We start from the raw sequence: 22,352 nt of genomic DNA, 5'->3' as shown, positions 1-22,352 counted from the left end.
CCAAAAATACTTTGGAGACTATACTCCCTTAGGAGGTAAGTAAATTACACAATATATACACTAGTAACCAAAAACAGGTAAATAAATAGTCAGAAAATAGTGCAAAACTCACAATAGGTTGCAATGGCCTAGGGGACACACAAACCATATACTAAAATAGTGGAATGCGAAAGTTGGTTTCCCCCATAGGCAAGTGTAGTGTGTAGAGGGGCGCTGGGAGTGTAAGCAAACACCAAAGATAAGTAAAATACCCCACCCCAGAGCCCAGGAAAGCAGGAGTAAAACACAGCAAGTTTCCTAAAACACACTGGAAGTCCTGATAGAAGATAATGCAAGAACCAGAAGAGACCGCAAGACACCAACAATGGATTCCTGGACCTGAAGACCTGTGGAAGAAGGGGACCAAATCCAAGAAGCACTGAAGAGTTCAGGGAGAACAGGAGCCCCTGCTAACCCGGATGAAGGTGCAAAACAAGAACCACCAGTGAGAAGGCAAAGTCAGTATTGCACCAAAGAAAACAGATGTGGGTTCCTGAATGGTGCAGAAGATGTCCCATGCCGAATCGATGAATGCAGTCTGGTTTGCGTTGCTGGATTCTGCCAAGAAGCCTTAGCTGATGCAAAACATGCGGTTGGCAGAAAATGGCGCTGCCCAGGACCAGGAGGGACCTGGGGGCCTCTACTCAGGAGGAGGAGGCAGAGGGGGCTCTCAGCAACTCAGAGCCCTAAGAAGACCAGGCAGTGTGCACAGGAGGCCCACAGCATGAGGGCAAAGGACGTGCAAATGGAGGCCCATGCAGCACAACGCAAAGGATTCCCACGCCTCCGGAGAACCACTCAGGGAGCTGGGCGTTACAGGATGGAGTGCTGGGGGTCTAAGCTGTGCTGTGCATTAAGAACTTCTTGGAAGGATGCACACAAGCCTTGGCAACTGCAAGTCACGCTGTGCACGGGGGTACTGTCTGGTGTGGGCAGGCAAGCTCTTACCTCCATCAGATTTAGACAGCTGGCCGTTGGGACTGTTGGAGTCACTTTAGTCTACCACCCGTGTCGCTGGATCCACGCCTGTTGTCTGAAGAGGGGACGCAAGCCACCGGTCATCTCTTCACGGGAGATTCCTTTGGTTCTTCTGGTGCAGGCTAAAGACAGGCAGCCCTCAGAGGATGCACAACCTGGAAACTGTTGCAGTTGCTGGCAGGAGCTGAAGTTACAATGTTGCAGAAGTTGTCTTTGCTTCTTTGTTGCAGTTTTATAGATTTCCTGGAGCAGTCAGCTGTTGATCAGTCGGTAGAAGATGAAGTAAAGGATGCAGAGAATTCCTGCTGAAGTCTTGCAATCCGAATCTGAAGAAACCCCCAGAGGAGAGACCCTAAGTAGCCCTGAGAGAGGGGGATTGGTCACCTAACCAGGTAAGCACGTATCAGGTGGGGTCTCTGACGTCACCTGCTGGCACTGGCCACTCAGATGCTCCCAGAGTGCCCCACCATCTTGGAAGCCAAGATGGCAAAACCCAGGGAAACTCTGGAGGAGCTCTAGGCACCACCCCTGGGGTGGTGATGGACAGGGGAGTGGTCACTCCCCTTTACTTTGTCAAGTCTCACACCAGAGCAAGGACTGGGGGTCCCTGAACCGGTGTAGACTGGATTATGCAAGGAGGGCACCATCTGTGCCCTTCACCGCATTTCCAGAGGCTCTGGGAGGATACCCCTCCCATGCCTGTAGCACTTATTTCCAAAGGGAGAGGATGTAGCACCCCTTTCCTAAAGGAAATACGTCGTTCTGCCTTCTTGGGATTGAGCTGCTCAAGCCCCAGGAGGGCAGAAGCCTGTCTGTGAGGTGGCAGCAGCTGGTGCTGCAGTGGAAACCTCACAAGGCTGGTATGGCAGTATTTGGGGTCCACTGTGGAGCCCCCAGAGTGCATGGGATTGTGCAACCAATACTGGAATCAGTATTAGGGTACAATTCCCAGTTGTTAGACACCTTACTTGGCCATATTCGAAGTTACCATTGTGAATCTGTACATAGGTATTGACCCATGTCCAGTGCACACTTAAATGGCATTTCTGCACTCACGAAGTCCAGGAAAATGAGCCTGGATGACGTGGGGGCACCTCTGCTAGTGCAAGGGTGCCCTCACACACAGGTACTTTGCAGCCAGCCTTTAGGGTTGGAATACCCTGATATATAGGTGACTTATAAGTGACCTGGTGCAGTGAAAATGGCTGTGCAATAGTGCATGCACTGTTTTACACAGACTGCAATGGCAGTCCTGTAGAAGCCTTTGAATGGGCTCCTTATGAGTGGCAAAAGAAATGCTGCCGCCCATAAGGATCCACTGGAACCCCAATGCCCTGGGTACCTAGGTACCATATACCAGGGACTTATATGGGGGGACCAGAATGCCAATTTGGAGTGGAATACTGAGTCACCAGTATGTAGTGACAAACTTAGGAACAGAGAGAGAGCATAAGCACTGGGGTCCTGATAAGCAGTATCCCAGTGACACAGTCAAAACCATGCTGACATCAGGCAGAAATTGGGGGTAACATACCAAAAACAGGGTACTTTCCTACATACAGCACATTCAAAATTGGAAAAGTTCTAAAGTTTGTCAAGGCGTATTATTTTGCATTGAAACTGTACTCTTCCAGTACAAAAACGATGCTAGATGTGACCAGACACATTTGCCCTTTGGTAGCCTGTTAGTGTGCCTGTGCCATGGAGAGAGCAGCAAAACCGTATCTTAGTACAAATAGTGCTTTCCTGGTCTCTCCATCTCATGCAATGCAGCACAGCAGTTTTCAGTGATGTGCCCCATTTCGTGGCTTATTTGTAAATTTGTGGCTGAGTATTTTATACTTGATATGAACCAGTTTTACATTTCTTGCAATGCACTGGCACGTGCTTTCAGCAGGTGTTGCTGTTCTTGATTTTGAAATGCACAAAACATTTTTAACTACCTGCTCTTCAAATGGTCAGTCCTCTCAAGCAATAGCTTTTCAATGATGCAGTCAGAATGAAAATGATCCATACATTTATATTTATATATACCTTTTAAGGTTGGATTTCTGTATTTTAGAGTTGGCTCAGAGTTCATAAACAAAGTCAAAATCGACCTTTAGAAAATATTTTTTTGCCCGAATGTCTGGGTCTGAATAAACCCTTAGGAGCTTATTCATGGGGACTGGCATAGGGCAGCGATATAAGTCTTCTTGATGAGCTGCCCTACGCCAATGTGAAAGGGTAGGAATGCACCATATTTAAGCAATTTTGTGCATTCCTGTCCTTTCCCCCCTGCGCTGGCTCACAACTGGCTGCACACAATTGACTGCGTTGCATTCAAGATTGTTTTTGTGCAGGAAGGAGCACCTTCCTGTACGAATACAACCCCAAGAGGTGTTTTCCTCTTTCTATGTGTACGGCAGAATGCAGCACACATAGTAAGAGGAAGAAACAAGGAGAAATAAAAATGTTTTTTCCCTGTTACACCTCCCCTTGGGAGGTGTAAGGTTTTGGCATGTCCCCAGGTTTATGTGATTAAGTAAATCTGGGGCAGCATTAAAATTCATGGGTGTTGTGTGGGAAAACCCACTGCAACACCCATGCAACTCAGAGAAAGGCAATGCAGCGACTTGCTCTGCTTTGTCTTACTCCATATCTATGGGGCCATTCAAAGCAACCCCAAGTGGTTTTGGGTGACCTCATAGATATGGTTCAGAGGTTTGTGCTGCTGAATCATTAGAAAAAGTGATGCTCTGGCAGCACAAGCCTTTCATAAATAAACCCCTAAGTTCCTATTTTGCTGGCAGCATTTGGAATGCAAATTCTTAAAAACTACTTTTTGGTACCTATCTCAAGGTAAGTTTAAATTGAATTGCAATTTGATAATAATACCTCTGTACTTGCTGCTCATAAAATGTGCTACACATTTAGCTTTTGGCCTGTCAGTGGTCATTGGGGGTTTTCTGTCATGGAACACTCCGGACTGCTGTGGCTCTGCAGGAAGGCCACACTGGCAAACTTCTTTATATTATTAATAAATTAGAGGAAATGATAAAAAAAAGTCCATCCTAACTATTACACAACCCGCACTTGGGCCAGCCTATTTCCAAGTCTTTCTGCTGAAAGCCAGAACAGCATCAGATTAGTCTCCTTATTGCCTCTATGCACGACACTGTTTTTCATTGGCCTTCAATGACGCAGTAACAATCAATATTCAATTAGTCAAACTCATTTAAAATTCACTCATCTTTTCCCTTTTTCATACAAGCCCACTAATCATACCACCTTTCCCCAAAATGACAATCTTCCCCAAAATTGCTTCCCTTCATAGGTGAGTCAACTTGATCTTTCCCTCTGTGGTAATAAGTGCCTTTTCCTTAAACAGACTGAAGTTTCCATTACATTCACGTTTCTCCATCAAGCAATCGCTCTTAACACCATATTGTTTTACCTAATCTACTGTATAAGCACCTGCTTAGGTATTTACTTATCTTCTTATCAACAGAGTAGACCCTGTGACAGTATTGTTTTGTGAGCCCATGATCACTGCCTTACTACAAAACTCAGAAACATGCAATATCACCTGGCATCAATAACATCTATTCAATGCTCATTTAAGACCTGTGAATGGAATCTAACTATATTTGGAATGTAGCAACCCTAGTTAGGAGAATTTTAATGGAGATAAAACATGCAGCTAAAACAACAAATTACAGGAGATTACAGGCTAATCTCCAATACCCATGGAAGACATATATGTATATATATTGATATGTCTGTCTCTCTCTTTCTCTCTCTCTCTCTCTCTATATATATATATTTTTTTTTTTAAAGTGCATGTATGAAGTCGTTGTGGAGCTCCACAATTATAATTTTATTAAATTTCCAGCAACCACCATGGCGTTTCAACTCTTACGAGTCTGATCATGGCTAGTGAGTCTAACAACTATTTTGCTATAAATAGAGACAATCGATCCTACCACTCATGAGGCATTCTGGATCTTGTAGTCTAGCAAACAACCAGCAAACTAGATCGACTAAAAACAAGTGAAAGTTTAAAAACACATAATGTTCATAAACAGTGCCTTAACAAATAACTAGCACAAAGTTTATAACTAACTAATAAGGCTAATATCCTTTATGTCACATGATGGGTATTACTGCTATAGTTATTTGAAATAATTCTAACAATAAAAGCTGAATTTCTAAGATTTTGTGCTTGTAAAATCTGAGCCTCAACTATAACGTCCCTGTAATCTTTATTTATTTTTAGTGAATGTCCAAGTTTTTTTCATTCTACTTCCTAACTTTAACATCCCTATAACCTTTCTTTATATATATATATATATATATATATATATATATATATATATATATATATATCCACAACAGTTGACTGAAGAGGATGCCTAGCCAAGTGGGTCGGGGCTCAGGAGTGGACACCGCCACCTTACAATCCATACAGTAGCCCTACCGTAATACGGTCGGACAAACAAGCCACTCCAGTTTCAGTCAGTCCAAGACAAATTCATTGCCGGCAGAGAAAATAAACGAACAGAACAGGTATCGCCCTCACACTAGATCTTAATCATAAAAACTAAATACATACATGCACACATAAATACATAGAGTGAGGCTTTGAGTCATCCTGTTACATACACTAGTTTAATCCACTGGCAGTCACATTGTGCTTCTGTGCAGCATTGCACTGAGCAGTGGGTCAGTCATATGCATCCTTTGGCTAGCTTGTGCTATGAGTAATGACATAGGGCCTCATTACGAGATAAAATGGAATTTGTAATAGGGCGGACGGGATATATGTTACGTTTGTGATGGAGTAATCCCCTCCGCCAAACTCGTAATGAGGCCCATACTGTCTGCACATATCTGCCTACAAAGCAGGATACTTCAGTGCTGAAGGGCTAATACTTGCTATGCCAATGTTTCATTTTCATTTTATTTAATCTTTTTATTCATCCTCATGTGCTTGGAATATATCTTCAGGTAACAGTAATTCAACAACTTTTTCCTGGCATTAGTAAGAATCAAATTTTCATGTGCCATTAAAAGTAATGTGTTTCTTCACAGGGAGGTGTACCTCTAGGAACACCTGTGTGCTAGGAAGCAAACATAAATAATACAGCAATAGCTCAAAATTTTAGTAGTAACAAATACGTTTACATTCTTATTAGAAGCATTAATGCACCACGTTTAAGCTGTGGCATGTTTTAATTTTTTATCATCTGTTTATTTTTGCAGCATGGGCTTGCAATAAAAAAGACAATTTGATTTAATCATTACATCAGCGTACCAAGGCCATATCTCTTGCCTTAGCCAGTGCTTATTATATTGGCTCCTAATTAAGGACTGATGCTGGCTGAATGCTGGTTGAATATACTTAACCAGGGTCGCACAATAATACATTCAACGCCATTAAAAAGACAATACACACCAAATACAGCAAACATAGAAGCTATACACTAGCAAGTTAAGATGACATGATATTGCGTGAGAAATGCTCCTAAAGCAAATAAGGAAAGTGGAATGTAATGTAATCACATATAGTGCAAGATTAATATAAAATTGATTTGTGCAATGTGTGCATAGAGCAAACCAGCCAACTACATGTATTAAAATGCTTTTGGGGTTTTCTGTCTTATACACAGTTAACGGCAATGAAAGAGCAGGTCTCTGTTAACAAAGATTATTGCATTTAGATTGGTATCCAGCATCCTCTGATCTAGCCTCTAAAGTGTAGGTAGTAGAAATCACTGCAGTTACCATCGTCTTAAGGTCAACCACATGTCCTTCAAATGGAAACCCTCTGTTCTGGTAAGTGACTCTCTGCCACATTACCAAGATCCTGGAGAAGGAGGGTGATGTCCACCCCAACCTCATTGCATTTTGCTTCCACCACTTAGCCTGAAGTTTGTATAGCAGTGCAGAATGTGTGCTACTTCTTTGGCAGCTAGAGATTTTTGATTTTGGGTAGGACTCGTCATGCTGTTTGGTGACCTCTGAGGAACTAGTGGTATACTTGTGTCAGAGTGTCTAAAGAGATAAACAACACAAATATTTGTATATATGGCACAGTTTTCTCTTTACCATTGCCACAATGCAGTGCAGCAACTTTGGTGGCTGTGCTGCATTGTGCCAAAGTTAGTTAGCCTGCGCCTATGTTCCCAAAACTCTGCATGAAAAAAAACCTTCATTTAAAAATCTAAAGTGTTTTATCTCTCTCTCCTTCCTACCTATCAAATGGGCCTCTCTTTACCCTCATTCCTCTGCTTGCCTTCACTCTCTGAGTTCAACCTATCCTAAGTTGCACACCTGCATGCCTTATTCTCCATTGTTGTATTTCTGCAAAGTGGCTTACACCTCATTTCATAGATCACAACCTGTCCTTCTTTGTAAGTACACCCCTGAAGTCTAAAAATACTTAATTTCCTGTATCTATGTACTCCACCAACTATGGACATGAGCTCTCATACTTCCCACTAAGCATCACACCTACCTCTAACCGATTTATTCTACAAATCAGAAACTGAACTCAAGGCATAGTATTGATCTCAAAGCACTAATATTCTGTTATAGAGTAGTGTACCATCCACTGTAAAGTTCTTCTACACCTCATACGGGGTAGGAAACACTGTATAAATACAAGTACAACACAATGCAATCCCAGCATCCGATGAGTCAGGAGGACTGGCTAATCAGTTTACTGTAACTAATTCAGAACTACAAATATGTAGTGAGCAAGAACACAAGTACACACAAGGCATCAAGCATACATACATGTATCAATACATACGAGGGATTGTTGCTGAGCCAAATATTTGCACTAGTACTATCAAAAGGGATAAGCACAATTCAATGGACAGTCTAAGACTCTTCTTAATCAAGTTAAATGCATCAAGAGTCCAGAGTGCGTATCATGCTGAAGGGAGTGATGCACCACTTCTGAATTAAATCTGGTTGCCTGTGCACATGCAGTAACTTGATGAGCACAAGCGAGTGCACAGGCTGATTTAGCACAGCTTAGAAACGTGGTTGTAGTTGCAACTCTGTGACCTAAAAGTCCTAAACTTGAGTCTGTGCTATATAAACATTTGTAGCATTCCATTGCACTCCATTGGGCAAACAGTAAAAATAGTGCAGAGCCATATTTTCAATGAGTCACATGCCAATGATGTGATTGGCTGGACTGTTTCTATGTGATTCTAAACATTGCGGGACAATGGTAAGGCAAGCTGGTAGTGTCTTGTGTGAAATTTCTATTTGATGTAGCCCTGTAGTACATATTTCGGCCGAATGGCAAGCCGTGTAAATTGCATATAGCCAGGTTGAATGATGTTACAACACATGCCTTTACCACCTTTAAAATGCAAACTTTATCATACATGCCTTTACCACGCACGCATAACACGCAGAGGCCTTTACCTCAAATGGTAAGTATATTTAACACATGTAAATCATATGGGATTTACATGCCTTAAATATACTTACCATTCGAGGTAAAGGCCTCCGAGTGTTATGCGTGCATGGTAAAGGCATGCATGATAAAGTCTGCGTTGTAAAGGTGGTAAAGTAAAATGCATGTAAAATGCATCAAGCCAGGTTGTATGATGTTACAACACATGCTTTTACCACGCATGCCTTTACCACCTTTACAATGCAGACTTTATCAAACATGCCTTTACCATACAGATGCCTTTACCTTGAATGGTAAGAATATTTAAGGCATGTAAAATTATATATATGGGACTCACATGCCTTAAATATACATACCATTCGTGGTAAAGACCTATGCATGGTAAGGGCATGCATGAAAAAGGATGCATTGTAAAGGTGGTAAAGCCATGTGTAGTAAAAGTGTATCATACAACCTGGATAGATGTATATATATTTAATTTACTCTTAATCATCCTTTACCATTACCCACCCTTAAAACCTAAAATTATCTTTCCCGCTCTTTACCACTTCCCACCCATAACCCTAAAATTACTGTTACAGTTCTTTCCCACTCCCCACCTCATTTTCCTAAAATTACCCTTCACAAGCTTTACCACAACTCACCTCAAACCCTAAAATTAACCTTTACACACTTTACCTCTACACACCGCTAAGCCCCAAAATTACCCATACCACACTTTACCACAACTCCCCCTTAAAACCTAAAAATACCCTTATCACCCATATAATTACCCTACCCACCCTTTAAAAATACCCACCTCAACCCTAAAATTAAAGAGGTAAAGCAACATAAAGACTCTGAATTCCTGGTACAAGCATTAAAATGTAACAATAAACATTGATGCCTTTAAGTTATTTGTCAAAAATAATAAATCCAGTTTATATTGTATCACAGCATAGTGCACCATAGTTCTTTAATTGCAGTTAAGAATCAAATGGCATTGGTGAAGTGTTCTGCAATTCAACAGTGACCCAAATTGCTTTTAGCAATATTTATAAAATTGTTAACAATCAGACACAAAAAGTACAAATTAAATACTTTATGAAAATAAACTTTTATTTTAATAAATAGACAAACCCTTAATTTGCATGAAACATATCTGGATAAACATGGGGTTATGCAGCTGTTCCTTTGAAATGCCTGGCCTTTCTGCTGCTACTGTGTGCTTCTTGTAAGCAAAGTGTGTTTAAATGCAAAGTTTAAGTGTTTAAGACTGCAGTACCGCTTCCTGCCTAGAGGGGCAGAGCTGAGTAAAAATATAAACACACTTGATGAAACACAGGTCCCCTCAAGGCAATTTTTAAAAAAGTCATAAAAATTGACACAGATGTTCCTGAAGCCATTTTTTATCATTTTGAAGACATTGCCTTGTGGGGACCTGGGCTCAGGTCCCCACAGTGCAATGAATGAAGTCCCCACAGCGCAATGAATGAAGTCCCCACAGCGTGAATGTGTTATTACTCCCAAGTCCCCACAAGACTAGCAATACACACACACACTCACACTCACTCACTCATTACTTTCCCAAATAAACATTACTACCATATGAGGGACTTTTTACAGTATCTTTTCCTTTGCTCTGTTCAGTTAGTAGGATCACTTCATGCTTCCGTCTATTGGCTTTTCATTTGTTCACATTCTGGAGATGCAGATGTGTGCTGCTGAAGAAGACCGTCATCAACGAAAATTTTGTGATTGTTTCTATTTCCTCAGTGTGCTGTCCCTCTCCTAGAATAGGAAGCCCAGCAAGCAACAGTTATGAAAGGAATGCTTGAATTAATCCAGGCTACCGGCAATCACTCTGGCCGTATCCCAGTCTGTTGTTTTATCTCTGATGTGCCTTTCTAGATACCATTCTAAAAACCTGCCATATGCAAACCAGTCTTGTTGCTGCACCATTAGGAACCGTCCAGCCTCAACAGCTAAGCCAGGGCCACTAACTGGTTTTAGCCTACTTACAGTTCATCATAGCTTGAGGTATGTGGCGCAACCTACACCTGACCTGCGTCTCTGCATGGCTGTCACATATGGCATTTACTGCAATAAACAACAAGGTGATGGAAGGAATACTTGAATTAATATCAGTCACTAGTAGTTGTTCACTAAAAACCAAAATAAACCTCACACACTCTACACAACATATGCAAGAGAAATTAAAAGAAGAAAAGTAAAAAAAGAAGAAAAGTAAAAAAAGAAGAAAAGCTGCCACCTAAGCATGTTGAGCGTATAGATGCAGTGACAAAATTAAACATAGCAGCGGGTTGCCATCTTTCATTGGTTTTGTACATAATGTATTGGGTTAATGTCCCATTAATGTCTTTGATCTCCCCAGAAATGCAAACAAATCAACTCTTAAAAATGTATAATTGTTTGTTTTTCCAGTGCTGGAACGTGTATCACGGGTGCAGAATTTATTAAAATATCTACTTGTCGGTTCTTCTTAAATCTACTTGTCCAGTAAAAAAAATCTACTTGTCCCTTTGGTGGCATTTAGTGCGGTGACAAATTATGGCAGCAACCTCATTATGTAAGAGCTCTAATAATAGCCTCTCTGATTATGCCAGGGCTACTAGTATAGTAGGACTTGAAAACATGCAATTTCAATCCCAACTATAGCAATTTCCTTCTTTTGCCACCTTTCCGCAGATCTACATACTGGGGCTGGAAGAAGCAGTAAGCAATAGTTCCAGGACTGGAATGCCTTTGAGTCTGCAAACCTATTAACTTATATGTTTTAAGGATTTTCACCAGCTCCTATCTAATGTTCTCCCATAATGAGAAAGGTTGGTAATATACTCCTAACAATGGCAGAAGTAGCTGTTCTTCCAGTGATGGGGAAAAAAAAAGCGGTTGGAGGGAAAGTGAACTTGTAAATGCTCAGTAGATTTTCACGTGAGAAAATCTACGCATGCATATTTGCTCGTGCTGAAATACAGTTCACACATATTTTCTAGGAGTACGATTTCCGGGTCTACTTCTGTAAACTCTTTTGAATTCATGAAAGACACTAATTTAAAGACATTTTCCATGGGTGAACTTTGGTGAATTTCTTTAAGAACTGGGTCCCTAGTTAGGTCTGGCGTTCAGAAAGGCATTTTGTTTTTATTAAACTTCTATTTCTCTCTCTAACTATCGTCTGACTTTACTGTGAGTGATCACATTCTGCTCTTCCACAAGGAGCATATTAGCAAACAAAGTAGTTTTGTTCAGTGCCAGGAACTATTATGGCAATCAGTGGCGTAACGAAATTGGAGTGGGCACCTGTAGGAAGTTGGCTCTATATACTAGCTCAGAGTGAGAGATAGTGTGCACAGAGTCCAAGGGTTCCCCTTAGAGGTTGATAGTGGCAAAATTAGATAATTCTAATGCTCTATTTTATGGTAGTGTGGTCGAGCAGTAGACTTATCAGAGAGTAGTGTTAAGCATTTGTTGTACACACACATGCAGTAAATGAAGAACACACTCAAAGACTTAACTCCAGGCCAATTGTTTTTATATAGAAAAATATATTTTCTTAATTTATTTTAGAACCACTAGATGCAAGATTTTAAGTAAATACATAAAATGCAAGGTACTCCACACAGGTAAGTAAGACACTTTGAATTAGAGCAGTAACATACACAGTATTGGTTAAAATGGCAATAAGCTATTTTAAAAGTGGACACTGCAAAAATCAACAGTTCTTGGGGAGGTAAGTATGGTTAAGTTTCTGAGGTAAGTAAAGCCCTTACAAGTTCAGTTTCCTGGGCATAGGCAGCCCACCGTTGGGGGTTCAAGGCAACCCCAAAGTCACTGCACCAGCAACCGAGGGCCAGTCAGGTGCAGAGGTCAAAGGAGGGTCCAAAACAAATAGGCGCCTATAGAGAACAGGGGTGGTCTGGTTCCGGTCTGCTGGCAGGTAAGTACCTACGTCCTCAGGGAGCAGACCAAGGGGGTTTTGTAGAGCACTGGGGGGGACACAAACAGGCACACAAAACACACCCTCAGCAGCACAGGGCCGGCCGGGTGCAGTGTGCAAAGTTGGTGTCTGGTTTGCTATTGAAAGAAATGGAGGGACCCGGAGGTTACTTAGGCGATGCAGGCAGGGCACAGGGGGGCTTCTCGGGCCAGCCACCGACTGGGCTAGGCAGAGGGTCGCCTGATGGTCACTCCTGCACTGGAGTTCTGTTCCTCTCGGACCTGGGGGCTGCAGGTGCAGTGCTTGGTCCAGGCGTCGGGTTCTTTGTTCCAGGCAGTCGTGGTCAGGGGAAGCCTCTGTATCCTCTCTGCAGGTGTCGCTGTGGAGGTCCGGGGGGGTCATCTCAGGTTAGTCACGAGGTTGCAGTCGCCTGGGAGTCCTCTCTGTAGTGGTAGTTCTCTGGAGCTCGAGCCGGGGGCGTCGGATGCAGAGGGTGAAGTCTTGCGCTTACGGCGGGAAGGGTGAGTTCTTTAAAAGTTGCTTCAAAGTTGCAAAAATGTTGCTGTAGGTGAACAGTGCTGCTGTTCTCTGGAGTTTCTTGGTCCTTCGGTTCAGGGCCATCCTCTGAGTCTTCAGAGGTCGCTAGTCCCTGTCGGATGTGTCGCTGTGCAGGTTCTTTGAGTCTGGAGACAGGCCAGTAGGGCTGGGGCCAAGTCAATTGTCATCTCCGTCGTCTCTGCAGGGCTTTCTGGTCAGCAGTCCTTCTTCTTTGTGTAGGTTGCAGGAATCTGATTTCCTGTGTTCTGGGTGGCCCCTAAATACTAGATTTAGGGGCGTGTTTAGGTCAGGAGGGCAGTAGCCAATGGCTACTGTCCTGGAGGATGGCTACACCCTCTTTGTGCCTCCTCCCTGAGGGGAGGGGGGGCACATCTCTAATCCTATTGTGGGAATCCTCCAATCTTAAAATGGAGGATTTCTAAAGGCAGGGGTCACCTCAGCTCAGGGCGCCTTAGGGGCTGTCCTGACTGGTGGGTGACTCCTCCTTGTTTTTCTCAAAAGTGGGGGCAGTGGCCGGAGGGGTGGGCATCTCCACTAGCTGGGATGCCCTGGGGAGGTGTAACAAAAGGCATGAGCCTTTGAGGCTCACCACCAGGTGTTACAGTTCCTGCAGGGAGATGTGAGAAGCACCTCCAACCAGTACAGACTTTGTTCCTGGCTACAGAGTGTCAAAGGCACTCTCCCCATGTGGCCAGACACTTGTCTGGTTGTGGCAGGCTGGCAGAAACTGGTCAGCTTACCACTAGTAGTTGGGCTGGTGTTCAGGGGGCATCTCTAAGATGCCCTCTGGGTGTATTTTACAAACTTCCCAGATTTCAGTGTAGCCCTTATGGAACTGTGGAGTTTGTGTTTGACAAACTCCAGACCATATACTCTTTATGGCTACCCTGCACTTACAATGTCTAAGGTTTTGCTTAGACACTATAGGGGCAATGTGCTCATGCACATATGCCCTCACCTGTGGTATAGTGCACTCTGTCTTAGGGCTGTAAGGCCCTCTAGAGGGGTGACTTACCTATGCCATAGGCAGTGAGAGGTGGGCATGGCACTCTGAGGGGAGTGCCATGTCGACTTAGCCATTTTCTCCCCACTAGCACACACAAGCTGTGAGGCAGTGTGCATGTGCTCAGTGAGGGGTCCCCAAGGTGCCATAAGACATGCTGAAGCCCTTAGATACCTTCCCTGGCATCAGGGCCCTTGGTACCAGGGGTACCATTTACAAGGGACTTATCTGGGTGCCAAAGCTGTGGCAATTGTGGGAACAAAGGTACAGTTTAGGGAAAGAACGCTGGGGCCTGGTTAGCAGGTTCCCAGCACACTTTCAAACATAACTGGCATCAACAAAAGGCAAAAAGTCAGGGGGTAACCATGCCATGGAGGCATTTCCTTACAGCCCCTTTCAAAGAACATGCACCCTCCCCCCCAGACTCCCTCAGGGCAGGTGCTGACAGTGTTTGTTACAATGGTGAAGGCCTAGAAACTCCCACAACAATAAAGTGTTACAAAGCCATGTCAAAACAAGACATGCATTGACAAAACCAAAAGACTCTCAAAAAATGTTGGATCCTTTGGCTCTGCCAGTGCTTGTTTATTTTCATGCTTCCCATAATCGTGTTGAAAATGGTTACACTGATTTTCCATTAGGAATATTTTTTGGAAATACTAACATGCATCAACACATTTCACTCAATGACGCTTCACAGAAGTAGCACCTACAATTTCATAGTAGTGAAACTTGTTTTCCTACTTGTGTATGTTTTTGAACATTTTATTTTGAAAGCAAAGAATCATCACTCTTGCTTACAAGCTTCTGCAAATATTTGCATATAAAAAGAGAACATTCTGGGACCATTATAGCCTCATATTGTTAAACTTTTCAAACCTGTTTGTACACTTTCTTTTTTACTAGAACCAGTAGTGCAGTGTGACCTTAACATGTTTATTTAAAGCGCTCTCCCTAGTAATGCAGGCTTTTCATTAATGAACTGCAAATAGAAGTTCAAACAGCATTAACATATGGACACATATATTACCTCAACTGCAGACAGTTTCCTTCTCTGTAAACTGGCAGCCAAAGGGATTGTGCTGCAGGGGGTTGGGCCTACTCGTCCCAAGGACAAAATAAACATTAAAACTTCTTGCCCTTGACTCCAAACAATATGTCCCGGGGGGGATAGGAGTTCCACATCTCTGGGGTATGGACCACCCTCCATAGAGGGTGAAGCTTTGAGGGAGGAAAGGACTGTATAATATATTATGAGTGGGGAAAAAGGAAAATATGTGTCCTAATGGACGTGGCTCCATTGGTTGTTCATGCAACTGTTCTTCTCTATGGACAATCTGCAGAAATAAATCTAATGGAAGAGGGTGCCATCTTGGAATGCTTATTGGAAGGTTTGCATGGATAATCCAGCGGGTGTTCATGAGTTCCCACAAAGTTTGAAATATATATGCAAATTGTAAGAGAAATCCTGATGAACTCATCACAATTTTCATTGTCAAAGTAAATGTATCAGAGTGCTAGAGACTGTCATGTGATAGAACGCTGTCGCTGATCTTGTGCTTCTTGTAACAAAGTCAGGTATGAAGTCAACAAATTAGATCAGATCCTTAATAATTAAAATTGTATGACATATTTTCATAAAGACATTAATCAAAGTTTGCGTTTAAAACTTTTAAATTACTGTACGTACACCCTAATAGAACAATATTGAATCCACCATCTCATATCGAGATGCATAGGCTAAGGTACCAAACATAGATCTCAGAATCTAGTGCAATGATAGCAGCAATCTGTGCATGTAATTATGTATTCCTGTTATTACCTCACAGAATAGTATCTGATAACATGCATTCAGATAAAACAAAACTTTAAAACAAAGTCCTCTTCTCTTCATGCACATTGTTGTTTTTCATCAAACAAACATTTTATTTCTCACCAATTGGATAACAATTTAGAGTCACACCTGATCATTATTAATCAATGTTGTATTTTCTGTTCTAAATTACCTTTAATATTGGGTGCTATCCTTTAACCAAGATTTGTGTTTTATGACTAGGTGGAGTATTAACTTTCATTGTAATTGATTAAAGGAACGCTAATGGCTTACCTGACTATTGTTTTTAAATTCTCTTTAACTGATGAGGCTGGTAATGTGGATTGCTGTGCCTTTTCTTCTGTGCAATGATTTTAATTAATCAATCAGTCATTCGATTTGTAAAGTGCAACTTATCACCCTGGGATATCCAGGTGCTTAGGGTTGTCGCTGTGTGTCCGAGCTACTCCTCAAAGAGCTATGTCTTGAGCTTTTTCCTGAAGTCAAGAAGGCAGTATTTAAAGCTGAATATAATATGAATAAAACATGTTTTTTAAAAAACCTCATAGATGTACACTTTTTCACTGTTATATCAGCTTTATACATACTATATCTGTTTTAATAACTTTTTATTTTTTTTATTAGGTGAAGAATTATCAAAATCAAAACTATCACCTCCCACTGAGTAAGTTTTGTCTCATGATGTTGACGGTTATTTAGTATTATTTTGCCTTATCAATTGTTTGTTTTATTTGATCTGGTTTCTCCTGTATTTTCACTGTGAATAACTGGTATTGTCACATATTGTCTTTTTGGTATTTTCCTTCTCTTCATCTCCCTGTACATTGGTCTGGAGATCTGGAGAGAGACGGATCTGATGAGGGACTGCACTTTGCTGTGGCTGGAGTTCCTTCCTGATTAATTAAGATCTCTTCTGGATTATTTGATTTGTTTTCATTGCCACCTATATCTGAGTGGATTACACAATACCTTTTTAGATTTTAATAATTAAAGTGGTTTACGGATCATTTAAAATGGAACCTTTCTGCATTTCGATCATGTCTGCTTTCATATAGAATGGGTACTCTAGTATTTTTTGTAGTTGCTATGTAAGTCTTTGTGACATAATGTTTAATGTGGACCACTCCATTCCTGAGGTGTATGTTGTAAGTGTCTCCTCTCGTAGTAATCTGTTACAGCATCAGAAGAAAAGTTAATTGTGCAGCATATGAACCTTGTCAAGTTTCTAACGACCTTCTGTTTTCTTGTAGTCCCTGTGAAAGGAATTCAAAATTCAGACCCATAATGGGTTGCTAGGCAAGGTTTCATTCTAGCTTGTTGACTGAGATTGGATGTTTCCTGATACCTTTCTCTTCCAGTTAAGTTTACATCCTCTACAAGTAACGAGGCTAGTATGCAATATTGTGTACCTGGGATTAGCTCAGTAATTGAGTCCTGGCTTGGACTGTGAGCTAGTGGAATTTACTAGCGAGCAGTTATGTGGTTTTGAGTTGCCAGTGGACTCTAGTCTGAAAGCAGCAGGCAGATGGTCGTATTTTAGATATCCTAATAAGAATGTGTGTATGCTGCCAACTGGTGGTGTAACCGGAAACCTCTCCACAGCGTTTTAATTTAGGGGTTTGTTCACTGATAGCAGACATGCATGTCAAGGTCCCTTTCTTGCATATGTAATTACCCTTGCTAGTTCCTGAGACCTCATCTTCAGTTACTCTCAGCTAATTCCTGCGTGAGCCTTAGGCTTCATTCTTTTTAGACTTGTTTATTTTTTTTGCCATTTTTCACATCCTGTCTTTCTTTCTTCCTTCATATCTGGTGGCTTATGTCGCAACGCTCTGTCATTAACACCTGCTTGTTGTAGTATCTGCTTTTTACAGCAGTTGAACCACATAACATCTGTGTCTCTTGCTCGGATAACCGTTGTCTGGTACACAGCAGAACATTATATGTCTGATAGAGACTTCTAGTTGCAGATTCCTTACCTTAGAATTTTCCCTCAGGGGTCAGACTGGATCTGGAGATTTTTTCTTTGAGCAATACCCTTGTGCATCGGTAGGTGGTGTCGGTCGACTTCACGGGCGTCGTTGGCGTGGTAGTCACTGTGATGTTGGGAGTAGTACATAGACACCGCCGCAGCGCAATGACGTCAGTTCTTTTCTTTCCGTGCCAAGTGCAGATCCGGAGGGAGAAACCCTTGCTCACTTTTTGCCCGACTTCAACTCTTTTGTCAACTTTTTGGTGAGTTTTTTGGTGCTTCGAGGGATGTCCCCGAACCGTGCAGGGACTGTCACCGCATGATGTTGTGACTGATCTGCATTGGGTCTATTTGTGGTGCCTGGAGCGCGAACACGACCCAGAGTTGTGCTTCGAGTGCCGGGCCATGCACCCGAAGGCCTTGAGGGAGCAGTCCCTCAAGCTTATGGTGACTCCTGCCCAATTAAAGGATTTTTATGAGGCTATGCGCCGCATTTTTGGGCAGACCGACCCCACTACGGCTCCTTCGGGCTCAAGCGATTCGGTCAGGGGGCCTTTGGGGTCCACGCCAGAGGCTTCAGCTCCGGCCACCGAAATCCCCTCCAGATCCGCTCTAGGATCTGCGCCGGTCGTACCATTGAGACCTTCCCCGGGGCTGGTTTGATTGTTGATGCTCTCGACGTCGGTGGTGCCCACCATCAGCCTCGACCCAATCCTGATCCCCGACAACTCAGTCGGACCGACGTCGGCCAATGCCGCCTCCTTCTTCGATGGGGCCTATTCACCCCTGGTTGAATTTGGACTGGGCACAGGAGTTGGGCGAGGCCAGTGGTCTGGATACCTCTCCAAACGCTGGCATGCTGTCTCCTCCTACCGTGGCTACAGCGGAGGGAGAAACTTATTCCATAGTGGTCAGTAGGGCGACTGAGGTCCTCGGCCTTTAGATGCTTTAACCAGGGGCTTCCACATCTGAGCCTCTTCTTCCATTCAATGAAGCCCTCACCAATGTCCTTTTGGGTACTTGGTCCAAAGCCCACACAGGGGTTGCTGTGAACAGGACTATCACACACTGCCATCAGCCCACCACAGACGGCAATAAATTCCTGTCCCAACACCCCAAGCCTGAGAGCCTTGTCATCCAGGCGTTCTCATCCTCGAGTGCATTCCCTTCCACACCTCTGTATATGGATTCAAAAAGGCTGGAACAATTTGGGAAGAAGATGTTTTCTTCCTCCTGTCTTGCGCTGCGGTCAATGAACACTGCATGCCTTTTGGGCTGCTATACCCACCATTGTGGGGTACGGTCGTGCAAGTTCTGCTGCAGATACTGGAAGAGGCCTGTGCTATCGTCTCCCAAGCTGTCACCGATGGGAGAGACACTGCAAAGTTCACTATCAGATGTGGGCTGGACACGACTCTCGAGGTAGATCGGTTGCAAAGACGGTGGCCTTGAGGCACTACGCCTGGTTACGAACATCTGGTTTTTCAGGGGATGTCCAACAGAGTCTTATGGACATGCCATTTGACGGCTCCTGTCTCTTTGGAGACTAGGCAGACTCAGCTTTGGAGAGGTTCAAGGACTCCTAGGCTATGGCTCGGTCCCTCGGTCTCTCCACTGCCCCTCGTCCCCAACAGTCCGCCTTTCGCCCCTTTTGTGGCCACGGAAGGGGCTCCCTTTCGCGTCCCTTTCCCAGCCACTGTGTCACCCATGCTGTTCAGCTGCTGCGTGGCCGGTGAGGTGGAATCCCACGTCGTCGTGGAACAGGAAACCAGAGGTCTGCCCAGTCCACCCCTGCTGCAGCCTCCAAACCCACCTAGTTCGTCCCCTTACTCCGGTCCAGTTGGCGACAGGATTCGCCATCACTTGCCCCACTGGGAATCCATCACTACGGACAGGTGGGTTTTGGAGATCGTTCGGAGGGGCTACTCCCTCTCCTGCGAAACTGCCCCACCAGCCATGGCACCATCATTCAGCCGTATACCGGAGGTTTATTTGGCAATTCTCTGCCAGGAAGCCGTGGCTCTCTTGGCCAAGGGAGCCCTAGAGAGGGTCCCTGCGCCAGAAGTAGGTTGTGATTGTTATTCCAGCTACTTTCTGGTGCCCAAAAAAAGACAAGGGCTTACGACCTATCCTAGACCTTCAGGACCTCAATCTCTTCCTCAAGAAGGAGAAATTCAGAATGCTCACCCTGGCTCCGGTCCTGTCTGTCCTGGACCCAGAAGACTGGATGGTAGCATTTGACTTACAGGACACTTATTTCCATATTCCCATCCTGCCTGCCTACAGACGTTACCTACGATTCGTGGTAGGTCACGAGCACTTTCAATTTACCGTGCTCCCCTTTGGCCTTACCAGGGGGGCCCCTTGGGTGTTCACAAAAGTGATGGTGGTGGTTGCAGCTCATCTGGGCAGGTTGGGTGTTTCACTCTTCCACTACCTCGACTACTGGCTGTTGAAGGCGGACTCGCCACAGAAAGTCTTCCCCCACCTTCAGACTGCCGCGAACCTCCTGCACACGCAGGGATTCACTGTGAACATGCCGAAGTCACACCTCACTCCCTCTCAGACGCTTCCTTTCATGGAAGCTGTTCTGGACACAGTGCAGTTTCGGGCCTATCCTCCCGAAAAGCAAGTCCAGGATATTCAGGCTATGATTCCGATCTTTCAGCCTCTATCTTGGCTTTTGGTGAGACTGACTCTGAGGCTGCTGGGCCTCATGGGCTCCTGCATCCTGCTGGTGACACATGCCAGATGGCATATGCGGGCTCTGCAGTGGGACTTATAGTGGGCGCAGCATCAGGGAAATCTCTCCGACATGGTCTGGATCTCGAAGGGAACTGCGAAAGATGTGCATTGGTGGCTTTCGAATCCACATTGGTTCAATGGCAGATCCCTCTCCTTTCCTCACCCAGATCTATCCATAGTGACTGACGAGTCACTTCTGGGATGGGGCGGCTACAAGGAGAGGCAGAGATCAGAGGCCTCTGGTCTCCAGCGGAGTTTGGGCGTCATATCAATCTTCTGGAGCTTACTTTGAAAGCATTTCTTCCTTCTCTCAAAGGGAAAGTAGTGCAAGTATTCACGGACAACACTACCGCCATGTGGTACTGCAACAAACAGGACGGAGTAGGGGGCTGGACCCTTTGTCAGGGGGCGCTACGTCTTTAGACATGGCTAGCACATCAGGACATTACCCTGGTGGTTCAACATCTGGCCGGCTCTCTGAACGCCAGAGTAGACAAACTCAGCCGTCGATGCATAGCTGGTTACGAATGGCGTCTCCATCCAGAGGTGGTGCAAGGTCTCTTTCAGCAGTGGGGAGAGCCTTTGTTAGATATGTTCACCTCCGTAGGGAATGCGCAATGTCAGCTGTTTTGCGCGTTGGAGTTTCCACGCACTCGCTTGAAGACGCTATTCGTCTCGAATGGAACTCCGGCCTCCTTTACACCTATACCACTTCTGCCCAGAGTTCTCAAGAAGACCAGGAACGGCCGGGCCCAAGTCATTCTTGGTGGCTCCGGACTGGGCACGGAGATTATGGTATCCAGAGCTATTGAGCATGGCCACCAATCCTCCACCTAGACTGCCTCTTCGGGAGGATCTTCTGTCACAAACCTGTCAAGTTTCCGCCTTCATGCGTGGAGATTGAGCAGCGGGAGTTGACGACTTCTGACTTTCCTCTCGAAGTCTGTGATGTTATCTTGGAAGCCAGATGTCCCTCCACCAAAACTGTATTCGCCTGTTGTTGGCATAAATGTGTGGAATAGTGTACCAACTAATCTGTTGATCCCCTCTCTGCTCCTCTTTCTGAGGTTCTTTTGTTCATTCTCTCTTTATCCCAGGAGGTCTCGGCTTTTGGCACCCTTAAAGGTTATTTATCGGCTACTTCAGCCTTCCTTAGGTTGCCTGATCAGCCTTCACTCTTTAAATCTCCTATTGTTAGTCAATTCCTTAAAGCTCTCACCCATTTTTCTCCCACTCACTTTATTATGCCTCAGTGGGACCTCAATCTTGTGCTTACTTTCTTAATGTGTACTCCCTTCGGACCGATGCACAATTGTCCATTACGGCTCCTTACTTTCAAGACTGTTTTTCTTGTTGCCATCACTTCTGCTCGCACAGTGAGTGAGCTTCAGGCTCTTTCTTCTAAGCCCCCATACTTGTCTGTGCACCCTGACAAAGTGGTGTTACGCACTAAGGCTTCCCAAAGTTGTTAAACCTTTTCATGTAGGACAGTCCATCACCTTGCCTACTTTTTACTCACCTCCACATCCTTCTCATGAGGAAGAGAGACTCCACCGTCTGGATCCAAAAAGAACGTTGGCATTCTATCTCAATTGAACTATAGATTTCCAGGTGTACGATCAACTTTTTGTTGGATATGTGGGTGCGGGAAAGGGAAGGTGGTGCAAAAACGTACCCTCTCTTGAAGGGTACTTCTTAGCATCAAGATGTGCTACACTTTGGCAAAGAAGCAACCCCCTGAGGGCTTGCTCGCTCATTCCACCATGCAACTACTGCTTCCACTGTGCTAGCATGTGGAGTTCCTGTCTTGGATATCTGTCAGGCAGCTACATGGGCATCCTTGCATTACTAAACATTACTGCCTGG

General features: G+C 44.1%; 1 protein-coding gene across 1 annotated transcript in view; it reads left to right on the top strand.

Moving 5' to 3' along the window:
- Nucleotides 1-22,352, top strand: part of FCHO2 (FCH and mu domain containing endocytic adaptor 2) — a 724,395-nt gene that overhangs the window by 366,589 nt on the left and 335,454 nt on the right. The window contains exon 16 of the mRNA XM_069224082.1: nucleotides 16,394-16,433. Within this exon, the coding sequence (XP_069080183.1) occupies nucleotides 16,394-16,433 (40 nt within the window). The remainder of the gene's footprint in view (nucleotides 1-16,393; nucleotides 16,434-22,352) is intronic.

The sequence above is a fragment of the Pleurodeles waltl genome, chromosome 1_1 (genome assembly GCF_031143425.1).
Source record: "Pleurodeles waltl isolate 20211129_DDA chromosome 1_1, aPleWal1.hap1.20221129, whole genome shotgun sequence".
NCBI lineage: Eukaryota > Metazoa > Chordata > Amphibia > Caudata > Salamandridae > Pleurodeles > Pleurodeles waltl.
This window is presented reverse-complemented; position numbering and strand designations above follow the sequence as displayed.